The 20814-nt window shown below is 43.4% G+C and overlaps 1 protein-coding gene across 1 annotated transcript in view; it reads right to left on the reverse strand.

Moving 5' to 3' along the window:
• Positions 1-20814, reverse strand: part of LOC129829298 (nephrocystin-4-like) — a 56888-nt gene that overhangs the window by 12658 nt on the left and 23416 nt on the right. The window contains exon 2 of the mRNA XM_055890980.1: positions 435-585. Coding sequence (XP_055746955.1) covers positions 435-585 — 151 coding nt within the window. The remainder of the gene's footprint in view (positions 1-434; positions 586-20814) is intronic.

Genomic DNA, 20814 nt, shown 5'->3' on the forward strand with positions numbered 1-20814 from the left:
TAGACTGAGGGATCTTACATATAATTAATTGTATATCTGTACGGTATCATGCTAAACACTATTATTGCAAAAAGTCCATACAATTTGTGACTTGTTACGCAAAGTTTTACTCCTGAACTTATTTAGGCTTGCTATAACAAAGGGGTTGAATACTTATTAACTCAAGACATTTAATCGCTCCATTTGTAATTAATTTGTAAAAATATAATTCCCCTTTTTTGATTATGGAGTACTGTGTGTAGGCCAGTGACCAAAAATATAAATGTAATTAAATTCAGGCTGTAACACAATAAAATGTGGAAAAAGTCAAGGGGTCTGAATACTTTTGAAGTAATAATCTATGAAAATCCATCACACGGCTCTTGATGGGAAAACTGTAATTAAGGTGTGTGTTGTGTATCAGGACAGGGCCAATCACCTTCTGTCCCCCTCACCTGCCTGAGGTTCTGTCCTGCTGAGAAGAGGTGCAGGATGGCTTAGCAGCACCCCAGTGCATGCTGGGAGCCATCTGCCCTGGGCTGTAACTCCACCAGCTCCACCACAGCCACCACGATGGGCAGAAAGAGAGTTGTGGAAGTACACCACCTGCAATTGAACACACACACACACAGGACAATGAGTGAGTGAGAAGACTAAATGTGTGTGCCAAGATCATTAGTATTAGTAGGAGTAATAGTGGGGTTAAACAGTAGGGTGTGAAAAGAAAACAGATTGGGTTTTAAACAATTGATCATGAACTACTACACCACCTGCAAAGGACACAAGATACTAAGACAGAGTAACAGTGAGCAGAGTGAGTGTTCATCTCAAAGCCAATTGAATGACTTGGACACAATAAGATACAGTTGCACCTTCATACCACATTAGACAAGCAGTATACAAATATACAGGAAATATTCACCATTTGCAAAGCCGCACATGGTAGCCTATATGTGCATTTCTTTAGATGTTGAACGTGAGAAACTAGCCCACACATTTATGATATATTGGTCCTGTAAGCACAGCCAAGCCATTTGTTGGTAACGTCCCCTCCCTCCCAACATTTTTTTTAAAAAATTGAGCGAAAGTTAACAAGAAGCACTTTAAAATACAGAGGCAATTTCTGATGGCACCCGTGTCTCTGCCTGTTCATTTTTACTCTGTTGGCTGTTCTGAGTAGGCGAAGGTGTTTTCAAATTCAAAACCACAGGGTCATCGCATTTTAGCCACAATCTTTTATCATCTGCATTTCGTGCACGACATGTTTTAACTCTAAATCACATCCTGGAAGTTTCTCAAATACCGCTACATGTAAATGGAGAGAAATGGGAGACAGAAAAGGGACAGCAGAGGCTCTGAGTGCCATGTGTGTGTGTACTGTATGTGTGTGCGAGGCTGCCTTGTCAGCCAGGCCTTGGCCATTCAAAGACGATAGCAAGTTCATTGAGCCTCGCAGTTTGAAAATCCCCACTTGGTACATGATTCATCATTACCACATTATGCACTCGACCTTGTCAAGAACAATTCAATGAGACAGAAAGTGATGGGTGACAATGTCTTAGAATTCTGCATGGCTGACTGAATTACTATGGAGAAATCCAATACTGAACACCATGGAAGAGTCTGATTAGAAATGATAATGGACAGAAAATTAGTTTTGGGGGTACATTAATTTATATTTTTCAAATAGTAATCTTGGCTTGTTTTAGAATGGCCATCGTGCGTATGCATATGTGCATTGAAAGCACAGGGAAATGTGTTGGCAAACACAAATAACGGCTTGGCTTAGGAAATGAAATACATCCTCCAAAAATACATTTCATTCAATATTCACAGATTAAAAACTTTCCTTCCAATTGTTTTTATTAAAAAAACATATTACCTTAACTCCCAAATCAAAGGCTTATTTTAAAGTGAACTTAATTTGAACCGCTCGGCATTGAATAGAGAGAGTTATAGGAATCAATTTTTTCTATCATGGTTCACCCACATTTACTCCCCTGCAATATTGATTTGCATTGTTTAGAGACGCTGACCCTTGTCTCCAGGCTATCCGCAATGGACGTTGTTCAGAACATGTATTTCTAATTCAAAGACAGAGTCCTCCTTTGAATAGAGCTTCTCTTTGATTCTCCTCCAAATTGATTCCCTTCCAATTCCTCTAAAATCAACTGCTCTTATCCAAATATCCTTTCTCAATTTGCAGGGATAACAATTCCTGGAGGACTGAGTGTTTAACAAGAACATGCAAACTCTGAACATGATTAAGGTCTTAAAACAAAAGGTATGAAGCCAACTCAAAACCAAAGACTTTGACTGTCCCCTTCAAACAAAAAGGCACAGTTTCCTGTTCTGACTAGGTGGAATACAGCTACAACCGGGACTTTTTCGTAGCAGGTTAGGAGAATTAATGTAGCAGGTTAGAAGAATTAGGTTAAGGTTAGGAAAGGGGTTAGGGTTAGCTAAAATGCTTTCCTAACATGCTACGAAAAGTATCTTCCGGTCATAGCTTTACTCCATCTAGTCACAACCACAGTTTCCCAATCCCAACGTCATCAGTCATTTGTTGGAATCTTCTTCACTCCCTCACTGATATCTGCAGGCTCTTCTTGTCAGGGGCACGCCACACGCCCACCCTCAAATAGCAGATGCTGACACTTGAATGGCATTCTAATTCACTTCAGCGACACTTAAAATCACGATCATTGTCTACACAACAAACAGGGGCAGCGCATTGCAAATAGGCCTACTAGTACAGCGCAGTCACGTACTGAGAACCTTGCAGAAAAGCTGTTTGACATCTTGCTCTTTCCTGTCGCCACGGGAGTGTAAGGATGTCAATGAGAAAACAGCTTGCGCGCCGGCAATGCCAGGGATAACACATGCTTTACCTAATGAGAGGGTATTCTCAAGCAACTTAGTCAACAAACCATTAATCGTGTGTCAAAGGGGTAAATATTCCTGTGAATTTGACAAAGGCAAAAAGAGCTGTAATGGGGCTACATTAAAACATCATCCAGGATATAGCTCTATAGCTCAGACAGCACCAGCAGTAGCACCAGCAGTAGCAGTAGCAGTAGCAGCACCCTGTCAGTGTCAGCAGATAGGGGATTATAGTCAGCCGCTGTGCTGAGGGTGACAGATAAATTAACAAGGCCCTATGTGCGAGAGGGGTCTGTTAAACAACAATGAGCACACATCATTGAGGCTCGCCGCGTTAAAACAACCCGGTGCTTTTTACTGTTGTGTGGGACAATTTTATATGGTGTCTGCCATCATTGTTAATGTGCAGTGTTTGGAGAGAATAAATTCCAGAACAACATGGCTGGGTAGGATTAGACTCATCGTGTCTCCGGGTGGGCCCTAAACTACAGCTTCTACTTCAAATTCATCACCTGCACATTTCCAGTAGGACTTTGGGGTATTTACTCATTCAATTGGTATATATGTCTTATCCCCTTGGTATTATTGTTCAGAATGTTATTGGTATTATAAGACCTTATTTTACACAATGCTTTCCTAAGCTGTCCAACTCATAATACATAGGGCAGGGAATTGCCAGGGACCTCACAGTACGATATTATATCACGATACTTAGGTGCTGATATATTTCGACATTCTATATGTATTGCGGTTCAATACTGTGATTTTATTGCAATTCAATGCCCTAAACATATTGCTCACCATATGTCTGCTGCAGAGAGACAAGAGCCATGAGAAAGTTTTCAGTCATGAAAATAAAAGTGATGAAAACAAAATCGGCTCCCTATTTAAAAAGAAGATGGAGAAAAAACACTGGAGTTTTGGTGCAGGTATAACAAATTAGAGCAAAAATAATATTGCGATATTGTCAAAACAATAATACGATATATTGTAAAAAATAATATCCCGATATGTAACTATCAATTTCCCGTTACTAATACCAAACACACATATTGTAGGCTAACTGGCTAATTTGGTGATGGGCTCAGAAAAGATTTTGTCAAGATGAACCACTGAACTCACAAGTTCACCAGGTTCATATTCATTAGGGTAAGCAACGGCAAAACATACATTTTTTATTGGACAAGTTCAGGTAGTCCCTCCTTGTTTCAGTCTATTCTGTTTGGTGCCTGAATAAATACATCCCAGGCTGAACACTTGGAGGACTAAAGTCATAGTAAAAATACAATAAACTTTTAGCATGGAGGGCTCTTTATAAGGAAACTCTAACTGACAGAGGCTTGTCATCAAACCCAAGAGATTCCGAGAGAGAGAGAGACAGGTAGTGAGCTCATGGGCGCCTGAGTTGTTCTGCAAAAAGATAGAATTAGTTGGATAAATTTAGATACACTTCCATTTTTTCACAAGGACTTAAGCAGGATACTAATCTCAACATCAAAACCTTCAATCCAAATCAAAATTCCATACCTAACACGTTGATTTTTGACAAAATTACCAGAATGGACTATTACTACCAAGTACTATCAAGAAAAAACAAACCAAACCAAAACCTACAGAGGAAACACAGCGGAACCTGGAAATACCATCCAACACAAAACTGAGTGAGTAATGTTCAGTCTAAACCTACTTCTGAAGCCAAAAAGTAAAATACAATAATCTCTAGGTAATTTTGTTATATAAAGGTTGGTAAATACGGCTACTAAGCTACCTAGCTGCTAGGACAGAACTGACCTGGCTGCAACTTCAATTACCACTGAAGTTTGAAGTGAGAGGTGTGAAAACTCTTGAGCCTAACAATGGCAGGAGAGTTTCAGACCCCCCACCCAAATGCAGAGGCCTTTGAAGCCCCCATGCCTTATCCCTGTGCAGAGGACATTACAATACAGTACCCCATGGATAAAAAACAACAATAACACTGCACTGAAGTAGTACCAAAAAAAGCTCCTCATGAACAATCTAGAGACACTATTTACTGACTGCTACAAAGAGGGGAACATAAGCAAATTAATTTTCCACACAGACCATCCCCTGGCATGGCACAGTGCTATAAGAGCACACTACCCCTGTGTCAAGAGAGAGGCTATTGGCACAGGGTGGAAACTCAGAACACTAGACATTGAGGTAACTGAAACAACCTCTGTCAATGTCTGAGGTGCAGGGCATCCTCATGCAGTTCCAGCAGGACTTTGACGGGATCAAAGAGAGCACAGCAGGACTCACTCATCCTGAGTGAGTCTGACCACACCTCTTCAAACTGTCCTGCAGACGAGGATGGTCACCAGCACTGAACACACCCAGGTCCCATAACTGCACTGCTTCTCCATCATTGAGAGTGATAAATTCACAGAGCTGGAGAGAGACATGGTGGAGCTCAGAGAATTAGTCCACACAATCCAGACAGAACAAACCCACAAAACAGACCAGCCCCCCCCCCCCCCCCCCCCCCGGAGGGTAGAAGATGGTGATGGACGTCTGTCAGAGAGAGCTGGCTGCTCTACGGACTGAGGTGAGAGAACTTATAGAGGCACACATGGCACTGAAGGAGGAGGTGAGAAATCTGACGTGTGACAAAGAGCGGAACACTCCCCCAGAGAAGCCAGCAGAACAGCTCACCTCAGATTCGGACCACAACCTCAACACCACAATGGGACAGACAACACTACCAACCCAACAGACCCCAACCCCTCCTAAGAGACCCCAGTCAGCTCCCGTGATAGCCCTCTTGACAACCCCCACACATCCACTGTGTCACGATCGTCGTATGGAATGGACCAAGGTGCAGCGTGGTATGTGTACATTCTCTTTTAATGAATGAACACTGAACAAAAAACAACAAAATCAACAAACGAAACGTGAAGCTATACAAATAGTGCTGACACGCAACTAAACATAGACAAGATCCCACAAACACAAATGAGGAAAATGGCTACCTAAATATGATCCCCAATCAGAGACAACGATAAACAGCTGCCTCTGATTGGGAACCATATCAGGCCACCATAGAAATACAAAACACCTAGATGACCCACCCAAGTCACTATCACGCCCCAACCAACACAGAGAATAAACAGCTTACTATGGTCAGTGCGTGACAGTACCCCTCCCCCAAAGGTGCAGACTCCGACCGCAAAACCTGACTCAATAGGGGAGGGTCCGGGTGGGCATCTATGATGGATGACACAGGGCGTCGGGGGCGGCTCCGGTGCGGGGTGCATCCCCGTTAGCTCCGGACCGTGGATCGTCGCCGGAGGCCCCGGACCGGGAACCGTCTCAGGAGGCCCCGGACCGGGAACCGTCTCAGGAGGCCCCGGACCGGGAACCGTCTCAGGAGGCCCCGGACCGGGAACCGTCTCAGGAGGCCCCGGACCGGGAACCGTCTCAGGAGGCCCCGGACCGGGAACCGTCTCAGGAGGCCCCGGACCGGGAACCGTCTCAGGAGGCCCCGGACCGCGGCCCGTCTCAGGAGGCCCCGGACCGCGGCCCGTCTCAGGAGGCCCCGGACCGCGGCCCGTCTCAGGAGGCCCCGGACCGCGGCCCGTCTCAGGAGGCCCCGGACCGCGGCCCGTCTCAGGAGGCTCCGGACTGCGGCCCGTAATGCTATTGACGGAAGGAAAGTAGTGTGGAAATCTGCCAAAAAACAATTAGGCAACAAATTCAATCCCTTCTAGACTATTTTCTGGACACAAGGTTTCACTGTAATAGTGAAGGTGTAAACTTGGCAGTAGAAAACCTAAACAGTATATTTGACCTCTCAGCTTCCCTATCAATTCAAAAATGTCAAGTAGACAACCTAAGAAAATTAACAATGACAAATGGTTTGATGAAGAATGCAAAAACCTAAGAAATAAATTGAAAAACCTGTCCAACCAAAAACATAGAAACCCAGAAAACCTGAGCCTACGCCTTCACTATGGTGAATCACTAAAACACAGAAATACACTACGGAGAAAGAAGGAACAGCACGTCAGAAATCAGCTCAATGTAATTGAAGAATCCATAGAGTCTAACCACTAAACAAACAACAACACTAAGAGTTATCTATCCAAAACGGAGATGTATGGATAAACCACTTCTCCAATCTTTCTGGCTCTATAACAAAGAACAAAACAGCAAAAACATATACATGATCAAATACAAATCTTATAGTCAATTATTAAAGACCCACTGGATTCTGAAATTATATTGAAGGAACTACAGAACAAAATTCAAACCCTCCAACCCAAAAAGGCCTGTGGGGTTGATGCTATCCTAAATTACAATGTAAAATATAGACCACAAATTCCAATTGGCTATAGTTAAACTCTTCAACATCATCCTCATCTCTGGCATATTCTCCAATATTTGGAACCAAGGACTGATGACCGCAATCCACAAAAGTGGAGACAAATTTTACCCCAATAACTACAGTGGGATATGTGTCAACAGCAACCTTGGCAAAATCCTCTGCATTATCATTAACAGCAGACTCATACATTTCCTTAGCCGGGAAACAATGTACTGAGCAAATGACAACGACAACGCCAACGCCAGGGACCGCGGCCACAGAAACACAAAGATTTTTTTGGGGGGGGGGGTCGGTCGGGCCGAGGGGAGTGCCAGAGCCCACATGGGAGTCGATGGAACAATGTGAGGAAGGATACCGGAGAGAGGGGTTAGCTAGGAGTAAGCTGCAGCGCAGGCGGGCTGAAGAGCGGGTCATCAGTCCGGGGCCATCTGTGCCGGCTCCACGCACCAGGCCTCCAGTCCCGCTACATGACAGGAGCCTTCCTCTGCGCCAGTGCCCAGTCCAGGCACAACGTCCAGTCCCACTCCAAGGCAGGAGCCTTCCTCTGCGCCGATGCCCAATCCAGGCACGGTGTCCAGTCCCGCTCCATGGCAGGAGCCTTCCTCTGCGCTGGTGCCCAGTCCAGGCACGGTGTCCAGTCACGCTCCAGGGCAGGAGCCTTCTTCGGCGCCGGGGCCCAGTCTGGGCACAGCGTTCAACCCAGCTCCAAGGCCGGAGCCTTCCCCTGAACCAGTGCCCAGTCCGGGCACGGCGTCCAACCCAGCTCCATGGCCAGAGCTCTCCTCAGCGCCGGTGCCCAGTCCAGGCGCGGCGTCCAACCCAGCTCCATGGCTGGAGCCTTCCGCTGCGCCGGTGCCAGCTCCAGGGCCGGATCCGTGGTCGGGGGCTACGACCCGCACCGGAGCCGACACCGACACTAGTCACTAGTCACAACAAACATACAGTCAATAATACAGTAGAAAGTCTATATACAGTGTGTGCAAATGCGGTAGAATAAGGGAGGTAAGGCAATAAATAAGCTATAGTGACGAAATAATTGTAACGATCGTCTGTGGTGGAAGAAGGATCGGACCAAAGCGCAGCGTGGTACGTTTCCATATTTATTGGAATACTTTTTCAATACGAACAAAAACAATAAACAGACGAAAACCAACGAAGCTACAGTCCTGAACTAGTGAACATAAAACACATGAACGCACGAACAGGAACAATCACCCACAAACCAATAGTGAAAACAGGCAACCTAAATATGGTTCCCAATCAGAGACAACATAAAACACCTGCCTCTGATTGAGAACCATATCAGGCCAATAAGACAAACCTAACATAGAACATAGACTATACCCACCCAGCTCACGTCCTGACCAACTAAATAAAGACAAAACAAGTGATAGATGTGCAGAAAAAACAAGTGATAGATGTGCAGAAGATGAGTGTTCATGTAGAGATACTGGGGTGCAAAGGAACAAAATAAATAACAGTATGAGGATGAGGTAGTTGGATGGGCTATTTACAGATGGGCTATGTACAGGCGCAGTGATCTGTGAGCTGCTGTGACAGCTTGTGCTTAAAGCTAGTGAGGGAGATATGAGTCTCCAGCTTCAGTGATTTTTGCAGTTCATTCCAGTCATTGGCAGCAGAGCACTGGAAGGAAAGGCGGCCAAAGGAGGAATTGGCTTTGGGGGTGACCGGTGAAATATACCTGCTGAACAGTGTGCTACGGGTGGGTGCTGCTACGGTGACCAGTGAGCTGAGATAAGGCAGGGCTTTACCTAGCAAAGACTTATAGATAACCTGGAGCCAGTGGGTTTGGCGACAAATTTGAAGCGAGGGCCAGCCAACGAGAGCATACAGGTCGCAGTGGTGGGTAGTATATGGGGCTTTGGTAACAAAACGGATGGCACGGTGATAGACTGCATCCAATTTGCTGAGTAGAGTGTTGGAGGATATTTTGCAAATTATATCACCGAAGTCAAGGATTGGTAGGATAGTCAGTTTTACGAGGGTATGTTTGGCAGCATGAGTGAAGGATGCTTTGTTGCGAAATAGGAAGCCGATTCTAGATTTAATTTTGGATTGGAGATGCTTAATGTGAGTCTGGAAGGAGAGTTTACAGTCTATCCAGACACCTAGGTATTTATAGTTGTCCACATATTCACATAAGTCAGAACCATCCAGAGTAGTGATGCTGGGCGGGCGGGCAGGTGTGGGCAGCGAACGGTTGAAGAGCATGCATTTAGTTTAACTTGCATTTAAAAGCAGTACATGTAGGTTGAGGTGAAGTGACTATGCATAGATAATAAACAGCGAGTAGCAGCAGTGTACAAAACAAAGGGGGGGGGGGGGGTCAATGTAAGAGTCAGGTGGCCATTTGATTAATTGTTCAGCAGTCTTATGACTTGAGGGTAGAAGCTGTTAAGGAGCCTTTTGGTCCTAGACTTGGCGCTCCGGTACCGCTTGCCATGCGGAGCAGAGAAAACAGTCTATGACTTGGGTGACGAGTTTGGATCATGATAGATCGTTAGTGATGTGGACACCAAGGAACTTGAATCTCTTGACCCGCTCCATTATAGCCCGGTTGATGATAATGGGGGACTGTTCGGACCTCCTTTTCCTGTAGTCCATGATCAGCTCCTTTGTCTTGCTCACATTGAGGGAGAGGCTGTTGTCCTGGTACCACACTGCCAGTTCTCTGACCTCCTCCCTATAGGCTGTCTCATCGTTGTCGGTGATCAGGCCTACCACTGTTGTGTCCCAGCAAACTTAATGATGGTGTTGGAGTCGTGTTTGGCCACGCAGGCATGGGTGAACAGGGAGAACAGGAGGGGACTAAGTACACACCCCTGAGGGGCCCCAGTTTTGAGGATCAGCGTGGCAGACGTGTTGTTGCCTACCTTTACCACCTGGGACAGTCCGTCAGGAAGTCCAGGGTCCAGTTGCAGAGGGAGGTGTTTAGACCCAGGGTTCTTAGCTTAGTGATGAGCTTTGTGGGCACTATGGTGTTGAACACTGAGCTGTAGTCAATGAACAACATTCTCACATACATTTTACATTTACATTACATTTACATTTAAGTCATTTAGCAGACGCTCTTATCCAGAGCGACTTACAAGTAGATACATTCATACTTTTTTGTACTGGCCCCCCGTGGGAATCGAACCCACAATCCTGGCGTTGCAAGCGCCATGCTCTACCAACTGAGCCACACGGGACCACATACGTGTTCCACATACGTGTTCCTTTTGTCCAGGTGGGAAAGGGAAGTGTGGAGTGCGATTGAGATTGTGTCATCTGTGGATCTGTTGGGGCGGTATGCGAATTGGAGTGGGTCGAGAGTATCCGGGAGGATGCTGTTGATGTGAGCCATGACCAGCCTTTCAAAGCACTTCATGCCTACCAATGTGAGTACTACGGGGCGGTAATCATTTAGGCAGGTTACCTTCGCTTCCTTGGGAACAGGGACTATGGTGGTCTTCTTGAAACATGTAGGTATTACAGACTCAGTCAGGGAGAGGTTGAAAATGTCAGTGAAGACACTTGCCAGTTGGTCCGCGCATGCTTTGAGTAAACGTCCTGGTAATCTGTCTGGCCCAGCGGCTTTGTGAATGTTGACCTGTTTAAAAGGTCTTGCTCACATCGGCTACTGAGATCATTATCACACAGTACTCCAGAACAGCTGGTGCTCTCGTGCGTGCTTCAGTGTTGCTTTCCTCGAAGCGAGCATAAAAGGCATTTAGCTCGTCTGGTAGGCTCGCGTCACTGGACAGGTCGCGTCTGGGTTTTTCTTCGTAGCCCGTAATAGTTTTCAAGCCCTGCCACATCCGACGAGCATCAGAGTCAGTGTGGTAGGATTCAATCTTAATCCTGTATTGACGTATTGCTTGTTTGATGGTTCGTCTGAGGGCATAGCAGGATTTCTTATAGGCGTCTGGATTAGTGTCCCGCTCCTTGAAAGTGGGAACTCTAGACTTTAGTTTGATGTGGATGTTACAGGTAATCCATGGCTTCTGGTTGGGAAATGTACGTGTGGTCACTGTGGGGACGACGTCGTCGATGCACTTATTGATGAAGCCGATGACTGAGGTGGTATACTCCTCAATGTCATTGGATGAATCCCGGAACATATTCCAGTCTATGCTTGCAAAACAGTCATGTAGCGTAGCATCCGCGCCATCTGACTACTTCCGTATTGAGTGAGTCACTGGGACTTCCTGCTTTAGTTTCTGCTTGTAAGCAGGAACCAGGAGGATATAATTATGGTCAGCTTTGCCAAATGGAGGGCAGGGGAGATCTTTATATGCATCTCTGTGTGTGGAGCAAAGGTGGTCTAGATTTTGTTTCCCTCTGGTTGCACATGTGACATGCTGGTAAAAATGATGTTAACTGATTTAAGTTTGCCTGCATTAAAGTCCCCGGCCACTAGGAGCGCCGCTTCTGGATGAGCATTTTCTTGTTTGCTTATGACCTTAGAGCTATTTGAGTGCACTCGGTGCCAGCATTGGTCTGTGGTGGTAAATAGATTGCTACAAATAATATAGATGAGAACTCTCTTGGTAGATAGTATGGTCTACAGTTTATCATAAGGTACTCTACCTCAGGCGAGCAATACTTCGAGATGTTTTTAATATTAGACATCGCACACCAGCTGTTATTGAGAAAAAGACACACACCCCCACCCATCGTCTTAACAGACGTAGCTTCTCTGTTCTGCCGGTGCATTGAAAATCCCTCCAGCTCTATATTGTCCGTGTCGTCATTCAGCCATGACTCGGTGAAACATAGGATATTACAGTTGTTAATGGTAGGATAATCGTAAGTCATCCATTTTATTTTCCAATGAGTGCATGTTAGCAAGTAGAATTGATGGCAATGGAGTTTACTCGCTCGCCTACGGATTCTCAAAAGGCAGCCTGATCTGCGTCCTCTTTTCTTCACACAAATGACGTGGATCTGGGCCTATTCCCGGGAGAGCAGTATATCTTTCTCGTCGGACTCGTTAAAGGAAAAAGCTTCTTCCAGTCCGTGGTGAGTAATCCCAGTTCTGATGTCCAGAAGTTATTTTATCATAAGAGATGGTAGCAGCAACATTATGTACAAAATAAGTACAAAAAAATAAGTATGCAAAAAAAAAAAAAAACTAACAAAATAGCACAATTGATTACAGGAATGTAAAATGTCAGCCATCCTCTTCGGCACCATTTTTTCAACAAAAAAGAGAGAGAGAGAAAGAGAACGAGAGAGAGAAAGGCGAGCAGAGGGCATTTACATATGCAGGACACGGAGAGACAGGCACTGGCAACACGAGAGTCAGCTACCTGAGCGTTATACAATAGCGGAACCGGCTCAATGAGCAGGGCAGGAATCATCTGTTCATCTGGACCTAACATGTACACATGCTGCCCTTTGAACACACAGCACTAAAACACGTCTATGTAACCTGAATGAGCAAGTGAGCTACGAGAGAATGGTTGAATATGCGAGAGCTGGGTCTTATTCATTAGGCAACAAACGGAAGCAAATGGACTGAAACATGGAGGGACTACCTGAATCTGTCTAATAAGAAATGCTTGTTTTTTTTCTGTTGCGAAAAGTTTTGCTACGATCCACCCTAATGAATACAACTGAAACGGCATACTGTTCTATAATATTCACTTGCTCCTTAAGTCAACCTCCTGCCACGTGACTGAGCCAATGACTTCTTGTTAAAAGGGAATAACTTAAAACAACAAACACGTCGCTTGGTGCATGACATTTTGTGAAGCTAAGTGCATGCTTTCAGGCAGATGCTCAGTTGTACTGTTTTAATACTGGTTTTTGGCAGCACAGAGTATGCGTTTGGGGGGGGGGGGGGGGGATAAATCATTTGACAGGCATATAACCAGTGGGTATGTCAGAGCGCCAAATCCTCTTCATGTGAAATTCTCAGACTGTCTTTATCACACAATACATTTCAAATCAAATTATATTTGTCACATGCTTTGTAAACAACTGGTGTAGACTAACAGTGAAATGCTTACTTACGGGTCCTTCCCAACAATGCAGAGTGAAATAAAATAGAGAAATAATATTAAAGTAAAACATGTAACAATAAAATGTATAATAAATACAGTATGTATGTACAGTACCAGTCAAAAGTTTGGACAAACCTTTAGTTTCACTATTTTCTACATTGTAGAATAATAATAAAGATATCAAAACTATGAAATAACTCATATGGAATCATTTAAAAAATAGTTTATATTTGAGTTCTTCAAAGTAGCCACCCTTTGCCTTGATGATGCACACTCTTGGCATTCTCTCAACCAGCTTCACCTGGAATGCTTATCCAACAATCTTGAAGTTCCCACATATGCTGAGCACTTGTTGACTGCTTTACTTTCAGTCTGCGGTTCAACTCATCCCAAACCATCTCAATTGGGTTGAGGTCGGGTGATTGTAGAGGCCAAGTCATCTGATGCAGCACTCCATCACTCTCCTTGGTCAAATAGCCTTTACACAGCCTGAAGTGTGTTTTGGGGTCATTGTCCTGTTGAAAAACAAATCATAGTCCCACTAAGTGCAAACTAGATGGGATGGCGTATCGCTGCAGAATGCTGTGGTAGCCATGCTGGTTAAGTGTGCCTTGAATTCTAAATAAATCACTGACAGTGTCACAAGCAAAGCACCCCCACAACATCACACCTCCTCTTCCATGCTTCACAGTAAGAACCACACATGCAGAGATAATCCGTTCACCTACTCTGCGTCTCACAAAGACACAGCGGTTGGAACCAAAAATCTAAAATTTGGACTCAGACGAAAGGACAGATTTCCATTGCTTGTGTTTAGTGTCCATTGCTTGTGTTACTTGGCCGAAGCAAGTCCCTTCTCATTGGTGTCCTTTACTAGTGGTTTCTTTGCAGCAATTCAACCATGAAGGCCCGTTCATGCCGTTTCCTCTGAACAGTTGATGTTGAGATGTGTCTTACCTGAACTCTGCGAAGTATTTATTTGGGCTGCAATTTCTGAGGCTGGTAACTCTAATGAACGTATCCTCTGCAGCAGAGGTAACTCTGGGTTTTCCTTTCCTGTGGCGGTCCTCATGAGAGCCAGTTTCATCATAGCGCTTGATGGTTTTAGCAACTGCACTTGAAGAAACTTACAAAGTTCTTGAAATGTTCTGGATTGACTGACCTTCATGTCTTAAAGTAATAAAGCTGTTCTTAAAGCTGTTCTTTCCATAATATGGACTTGGTCTTTTACCAAATTGGGCTATCTTCTGAACACCACCCTTACCTTGTCACAACACAAGCGATTGGCTCAAGCCCATTAGGAAGGAAAGAAATTCCACAAATGTACTTTAAACAAGGCACACCTGTTAATTGAAATGCATTCCAGGTGACTACCTCATAAAGCTGGTTGAGAGAATGCCAAGAGTGTGCAAAGCTGTCATCAAGGCAAAGGGTGGCTACTTTGAAGAATCTCAAATATATTTTGATTTGTTTAACACTTTTGGTTACTACATGATTCCATGTGTTATTTCATAGATTTGATGTCTTCACTATTATTCCGCAATTATTCTACAATGTATATATACACTAAAGTTCAAAAGTTTGGGGTCACTTAGAAATGTCCTTGTTTTCCATGAAAACATACATGAAATGAGTTTCAAAATGAATAGGAAATATAGTTAAGACGTTGACAAAGGTCATAATGATTTTTAATTGAAATAATAATTGTGTCCTTCAAACTTTGCTTCGTCAAAGAATCCTCCATTTGCAGCAATTACAGCCTTGCAGACCTTTGGCATTCTAGTTGTCAATTTGTTGAGGTAATCTGACGACATTTCACCCCATGCTTCCCGAAGCACCTCCCACAAGTTGAATTGGCTCCCACAACAGCTCAATAGGGTTGAGATCCGGTGACAGTGCTGGCCACTCCGTTATAGACAGAATACCAGCTGACTGCTTCATCACTAAATAGTTATTGCATAGCTTGGAGCTGTTCTTTGGGTCATTGTCCTGTTGTAGGAGGAAATTGGCTCCAATTAAGCACCGTCCACAGGGTATGGAATGGTGTTGCAAAATGGAGTGAAAGCCTTCCTTCTTCAAGGTCTCTTTTACCATGTACAAATCTCCCACTTTACCACCACCAATGCACCCCCAGACCATCACATTGCCTCCATCATGCTTGACAGATGGTGTCAGGCACTCCTCTAGCATTTTTTCATTTTTTCTGCATCTCACGAATGTTCTTCTTTGTGATCCAAACACCTCAAACTTAGATCCGTCTGTCCATAACACTTTTTTCAATCTTCCTCTGTCCAGTGTCTGTGTTCTTTTTCCCATCTTAATCTTTTATTTTTATTGGCCAGTCTGAGATATGGCTTTTTCTTTGCAACTCTGTCTACAAGGCCAGCATCCCAGAGTCGCCTCTTCACTGTTGACGTTGGGACTAGTTTTTTGCGGGTACTATTTAATGAAGCTGCCAGTTGAGGACGTGTGAGGCGTCTGTTTCTCAAATTAGACACCAATGTACCTGTCCTCTTGCTCAGTTGTGCACCCGGGCCTCCCACTTCTCTTTCTATTCTGGTTAGTGCCAGTTTGCGCTGTTCTGTGAAGGGAGTAGTACACAGCGTTGTACGAGATCTTCAGTTTCTTGGCAAAAGATCTTGGCAATGTCTCGCATGGAATAGCCTTCATTTCTCAGAACAAGAATAGACTGACAAGTTTCAGAAGAAAGTTATTTGTTTCTGGCCATTTTGAGGCTGTAATCGAATCCACAAATGCTCCAGATACTCAACTAGTCTAAAGGCCAGTTTTATTGCTTCTTTAACCTTTTCACAGGTGAGTTCCAAATATCTCTAAAGGTCGCCCCAGCGTGAGTTGTTTGATGCATACATGTGATGTCAAAATGCACTCACTTTTCAAAAATGTGATTATTATGCAACAGGACAGTTAATGCTGCCTGCTAATTATCTATAGGCTGTTTCAACTTGTCAATTTTAAATTATTTGTGTAGAGTGTAGAAGAGTGAGGTGGAAAGGTGAAGAGAAGGAAAGGAAGACGAGTGAAGAAAAGAGAAGGAGAAAGATTTGAGGAGAAGAAAAAGTTAAGAGAGTAAGAAGAGTGACACAAGGAGAGTGAAGAACAGACAGAGGAGATAAAGACTCTTTCCAAGAAACTGAAATGCACTTTTTATGAAAAACATGAGAGAATTTACATTCATACGCTCAGGTCAAGACGATTGAATGGTTAACTGCACCCTTTGTAATTCCTCTCTTTCAATTGGCAGCCGGGGAAGAACGGCAGTGGTAGAACATCAGCAGATGAAAAAGCATAAAGCCTCTCTGACTGCCCGTGTTGGTATGTCCTCTGTCACCACATTCTTCAAGAAGGTAGCGCCTTCCCAAGAAGAATATGATTTAGCTCTGCAGGAGAGTGTCTTTGCATACGTGTGACACAATCATAGTTACAGATCTATGGACTGCACAGTACAACTGACACGGAAGCTTTGTGAGCCAAAGTTTACATGTGCTAGAACAAATGTGAAGCCATAGTGAGTAACGTGTTAGCAACATGGGCAACTACTTTGGTAACACAGGACCTAGACCAGGTTGAATGTGTGTCCCTGTCCATTGATGCGTCCAATCATGGACATGTAAAGCTGCTGCCAATAGTAGTCAGATATGTAAGATATATGATGGCAGCACATCTGTGGAAACAAAACTGCTTGATTTTGTTGAAATGAATGGAGAAACAGCAGAGGAAATTGCAGTTGAAGTCCTGGTGGTCATCCAAAAATGTAACCTGGAAAACATTCTCTGCCGACAACAAATACCAACTTTGGAGGACTGAATAGGCTGGGGAGGGTCAATGTCCATACCAAAGTTAAAAATGCTCTGCAGCGGGAGGTGATTGGCTTAGGTTGTCCTGCCCACATCATTCATAACACGGCCAGAACAGCCTTTGATATGATGTTGAGTACCTGCTCACAAAGATATTTGGATATGTTCATATTTTCACCATCAGAGTAGAAAGACTGAAGGGCTTTTGAGAAAATCATTCTTCACTATGGCTGTGAACTACTTGCAAGCATGGGGAAAGCACACAGATAATTTAAAAGATTTACATGGTCTCCTTTTAAAAAGACAACCTCTGCGTGAAGAGATCCAGAAGGCAGCAGGCACACTGCAGGAAAAATGCCCCAATGTGACCATCAATGAGGATGCATTGTGTGACAAGGTTACTGGCATGCAAGAGTTCCTAAAGGGGGATCGCTTGAAGAATGGAAAACATCTGAGACACCGCTTAGTCAGAGATGGAGCACGGTGGTTACCCACTTCAAAGAGAATGACATCCCACACACTAACCTGGCTAGATTAGCATCTGTTGTCATGTGCTTACCTGGAAGTAATGCACCAGTCGAGAGAGTGTTCTCCCAAACTAATGATCTATGGACAGCAGCAAGAAATAGGTTCACTGTTCCTACCATCAAGGCCATGCTTATTGTGAAGATAAACTTCAACCTCCCCTGCCAGGAGTTCATGTAGAAGCTGGCCAAAGACAGAGCAATCCTGAAGAAGATACATTCTTCTGAGAAATATACAGATTGGTAACTACATAATATACTTATACCAACCTAATCTCATCAGCATCTTATTTCTTTATTATGTTAAGTATTTCACATATACTATTATCTGTTTTTTTTTGTTTTTTTTGCTCATGTTCTCTTCTGCTCTTATTCTACCAGGACCACTGAATGGCTGTTCAGATCGGACAGTTCTGTCTTGTCTGTAGTGTTTCTGTAATATAGTTGTTTTCTCTCTATCACAGTGTGCCTGTTAGACTAAATACATGAAACTGGAATTGTCCCCCTTTTTTATTTCATAGATAATATAACATTGGATATTTTAATTATATATTAACCACCGAACTGGAAATGTTCCCGGTTTTCATTTCAGAAATCTGGTCACCTTAGTATACATGTATGTATGGAGCATCATCTATTTACAGTTTTATTCATGTTTTCAGTTACTGGTGACAAAAAATGCATTCCGAGTATTGCATATATTGTAATGGACACCTATGATGTGTGTAAAATACTTTTTGGAAAGTTGCACTAATTATAATTAGCTAAGCTATCTGCCAGCTATGTGTGGCGCCATGTTTGTTGACATTATACAATGCATTCTGGGTGTCACGTAATCTGCCAGACCAAAGATGTTATAATGAGGGGAAGGAATGGTTCACTCATCTTTCGGGTAAACTTCCGGGAAGTGAATGAAGGGAAGTGGATGATCGTAGACGACACTCCCCCTTCAACATGCATACTATAAACAGACCAAACTCATCTTGTCTCTTATTATCTTTGGTTGATGCGGAAAAAAGAAGCATGGCGGCGCGCACAAACGGATTACTTTCGATTGTTTTACTCAATGATTTTAATCAACGGCGAGAGCACCAGTGATGTGATTAATTATAAATAGTAATTGCTATTAGCTAATTCATATTGTAGTTTGTCAGCCTAGGACAAATGTAGCCTACATCTTTCCGGTTTGGATGATTGTGTTATACTGTAGCTGTAGCTACTCTAAAAATAAACTGCTCACATTCTGGACATAACTTTGTAAGGACTTTGTTTGTGCAAAATGTTTCTGAAAAAAACTGTGTGACCAGCTCAAATGCTGATTGTTGCATCATGAGTCGAAACTGGACATTCTAAATAGGCATTCTAATCACACCGGTTTGATCATACACTACAGGCACCACTGTAGAATGATCACACCCTTGTGTTGGTATGTGTGAAAATGTTAAATCAGCACAACAGTTTTCAGCTGTGCTAACAACCGCAAAAGGGTTTTCTAATGATCAATTAGCCTTTTAAAATTATAAACTTTGATTAGCTAACATAACGTGCCATTGGAACACAGGAGTGATGGTTGCTGATAAATGGGCCTCTGTACGCCTATGTAGATATTCTGTAAAACATATAATCCGTTTCAGCTACAATAGTCATTTACAAAATTAACAATGTCTACACTGTATTTGATCAACTAGATGTTATTTTAAAAATGGACAAAAAAATAGCTTTTCTTTCAAAAACAAGGACATTTATAAGTGACCCCAAAGTTTGAACGGTAGTGTGTGTGTGTATATATATCTCCTTGTTTTTTTATTAGGGGTTAACGATAACTTTGCTATATACAAAATAGGTACCAGTACCGAGTTGATGTGCAGGGGTACGAGGTAATTGATGTAGATATGTACATGTAACTAGGAATAAAGTGAGAGATAGTAGAGTATGCGATTAGTCAAAAAACGTGTTGGTTTCATGTTTTATGAGCTAAAATAAAAGTTCCCAAAAATGTTCCATACACAAAAACAAGCTTATATCTAAAATGTTGTGCAGAAATGTGTTAACTTCCCTGTTAGTGCGCATTTCTCCTTTGCCAAGATAATCAATAAAATCGATTAAACAGCATGATCATTACACAGGTGCACCTTGTGCTGGGAACAATAAAAGGCCACTCTAAAATGTGCAGTTTTGTCACACAACACAATGCAACAGATGTCTCAAGTTGATGCAATTGGCATGCTAACTGCAGGAATATCCACCAGAGCTGTTGTCAGATGATTTAATGTTAATTTCCCTACCAACGTTGTTTATGAGAATTTGGCTGCACGCCAAAGTATACAATTCCTGGAAGCTAAAATGTTCTTCCATGGCCTGCATACTCACCAGACATGTCACTCATTTTAGCATGTTTGGGATGCTCTGGATCGACACCGTGTTCCAGTTCCCGCCAATATCCAGCAACTTTGCACAGCCATTGAAGAGGAGTGGGACAGTATTCCACAGGCCACAATCAACAGCCTGATCAACTTTATGCGAAGGAGATGTGTTGCGCTGCATGAGGCAAATGGTGGTCACACCAGATATTGACTGGTTCTCTTATCCACGCCCATAACTTTTTTAAGGTATCTGTGACCAACAGATACTTTAAATTTCCAGTCATGTGAAATACAGAGTTGGGCCTAATTCATTTATTTAAATTGACTGATTTCCTTACTGTAACTCAGTAGAATTTTTGAAAGTATTGTATGTTGCGTTTATAATTTTGTTCAGTATATTTTGCAGTCTTATGGCTTGGGTGTAGAAGCTGTTCAGGGTCCTTTTGGTTCCAAACTTGGTGCATTGGTACCGCTTGCTGTGCGGTAGCATAGAGAAGTCTATTGCTTGAATGGGTGGAGTCTTTGACAATTTTTAGGTCTTACATCTGACACCGCCTGATATAGAGGTCCTGGCTGGCGGGGAGCTTGGCCCCATTGATGTGCTGGGTCGTAGAGGTCAGATACCAAGCAGTTACCATACCAAGCAGTGATGCAGTCAGTCATGATGCTGTCAATGGTTCAGCTACATAACTTTGAGGATTTGAGGGTTCATGCCAAATCTTTTCAGCCTCCTGATGGGGAAGAGGTGTTGTCGTACCCTCTTCACGACTGTGTTGGTGTGTTTGGATCATGATAGATCCTTAGTGGACAACAAGGAACTTGAATCTCTCGACTCGCTCCACTACACCCAATGGATGTGAAATGTGGGCATGCTCCGTTTCCTATAGTCCACGA

The sequence above is a fragment of the Salvelinus fontinalis genome, chromosome 31, assembly GCF_029448725.1.
Source record: "Salvelinus fontinalis isolate EN_2023a chromosome 31, ASM2944872v1, whole genome shotgun sequence".
NCBI classification, from domain to species: Eukaryota; Metazoa; Chordata; class Actinopteri; order Salmoniformes; family Salmonidae; genus Salvelinus; species Salvelinus fontinalis.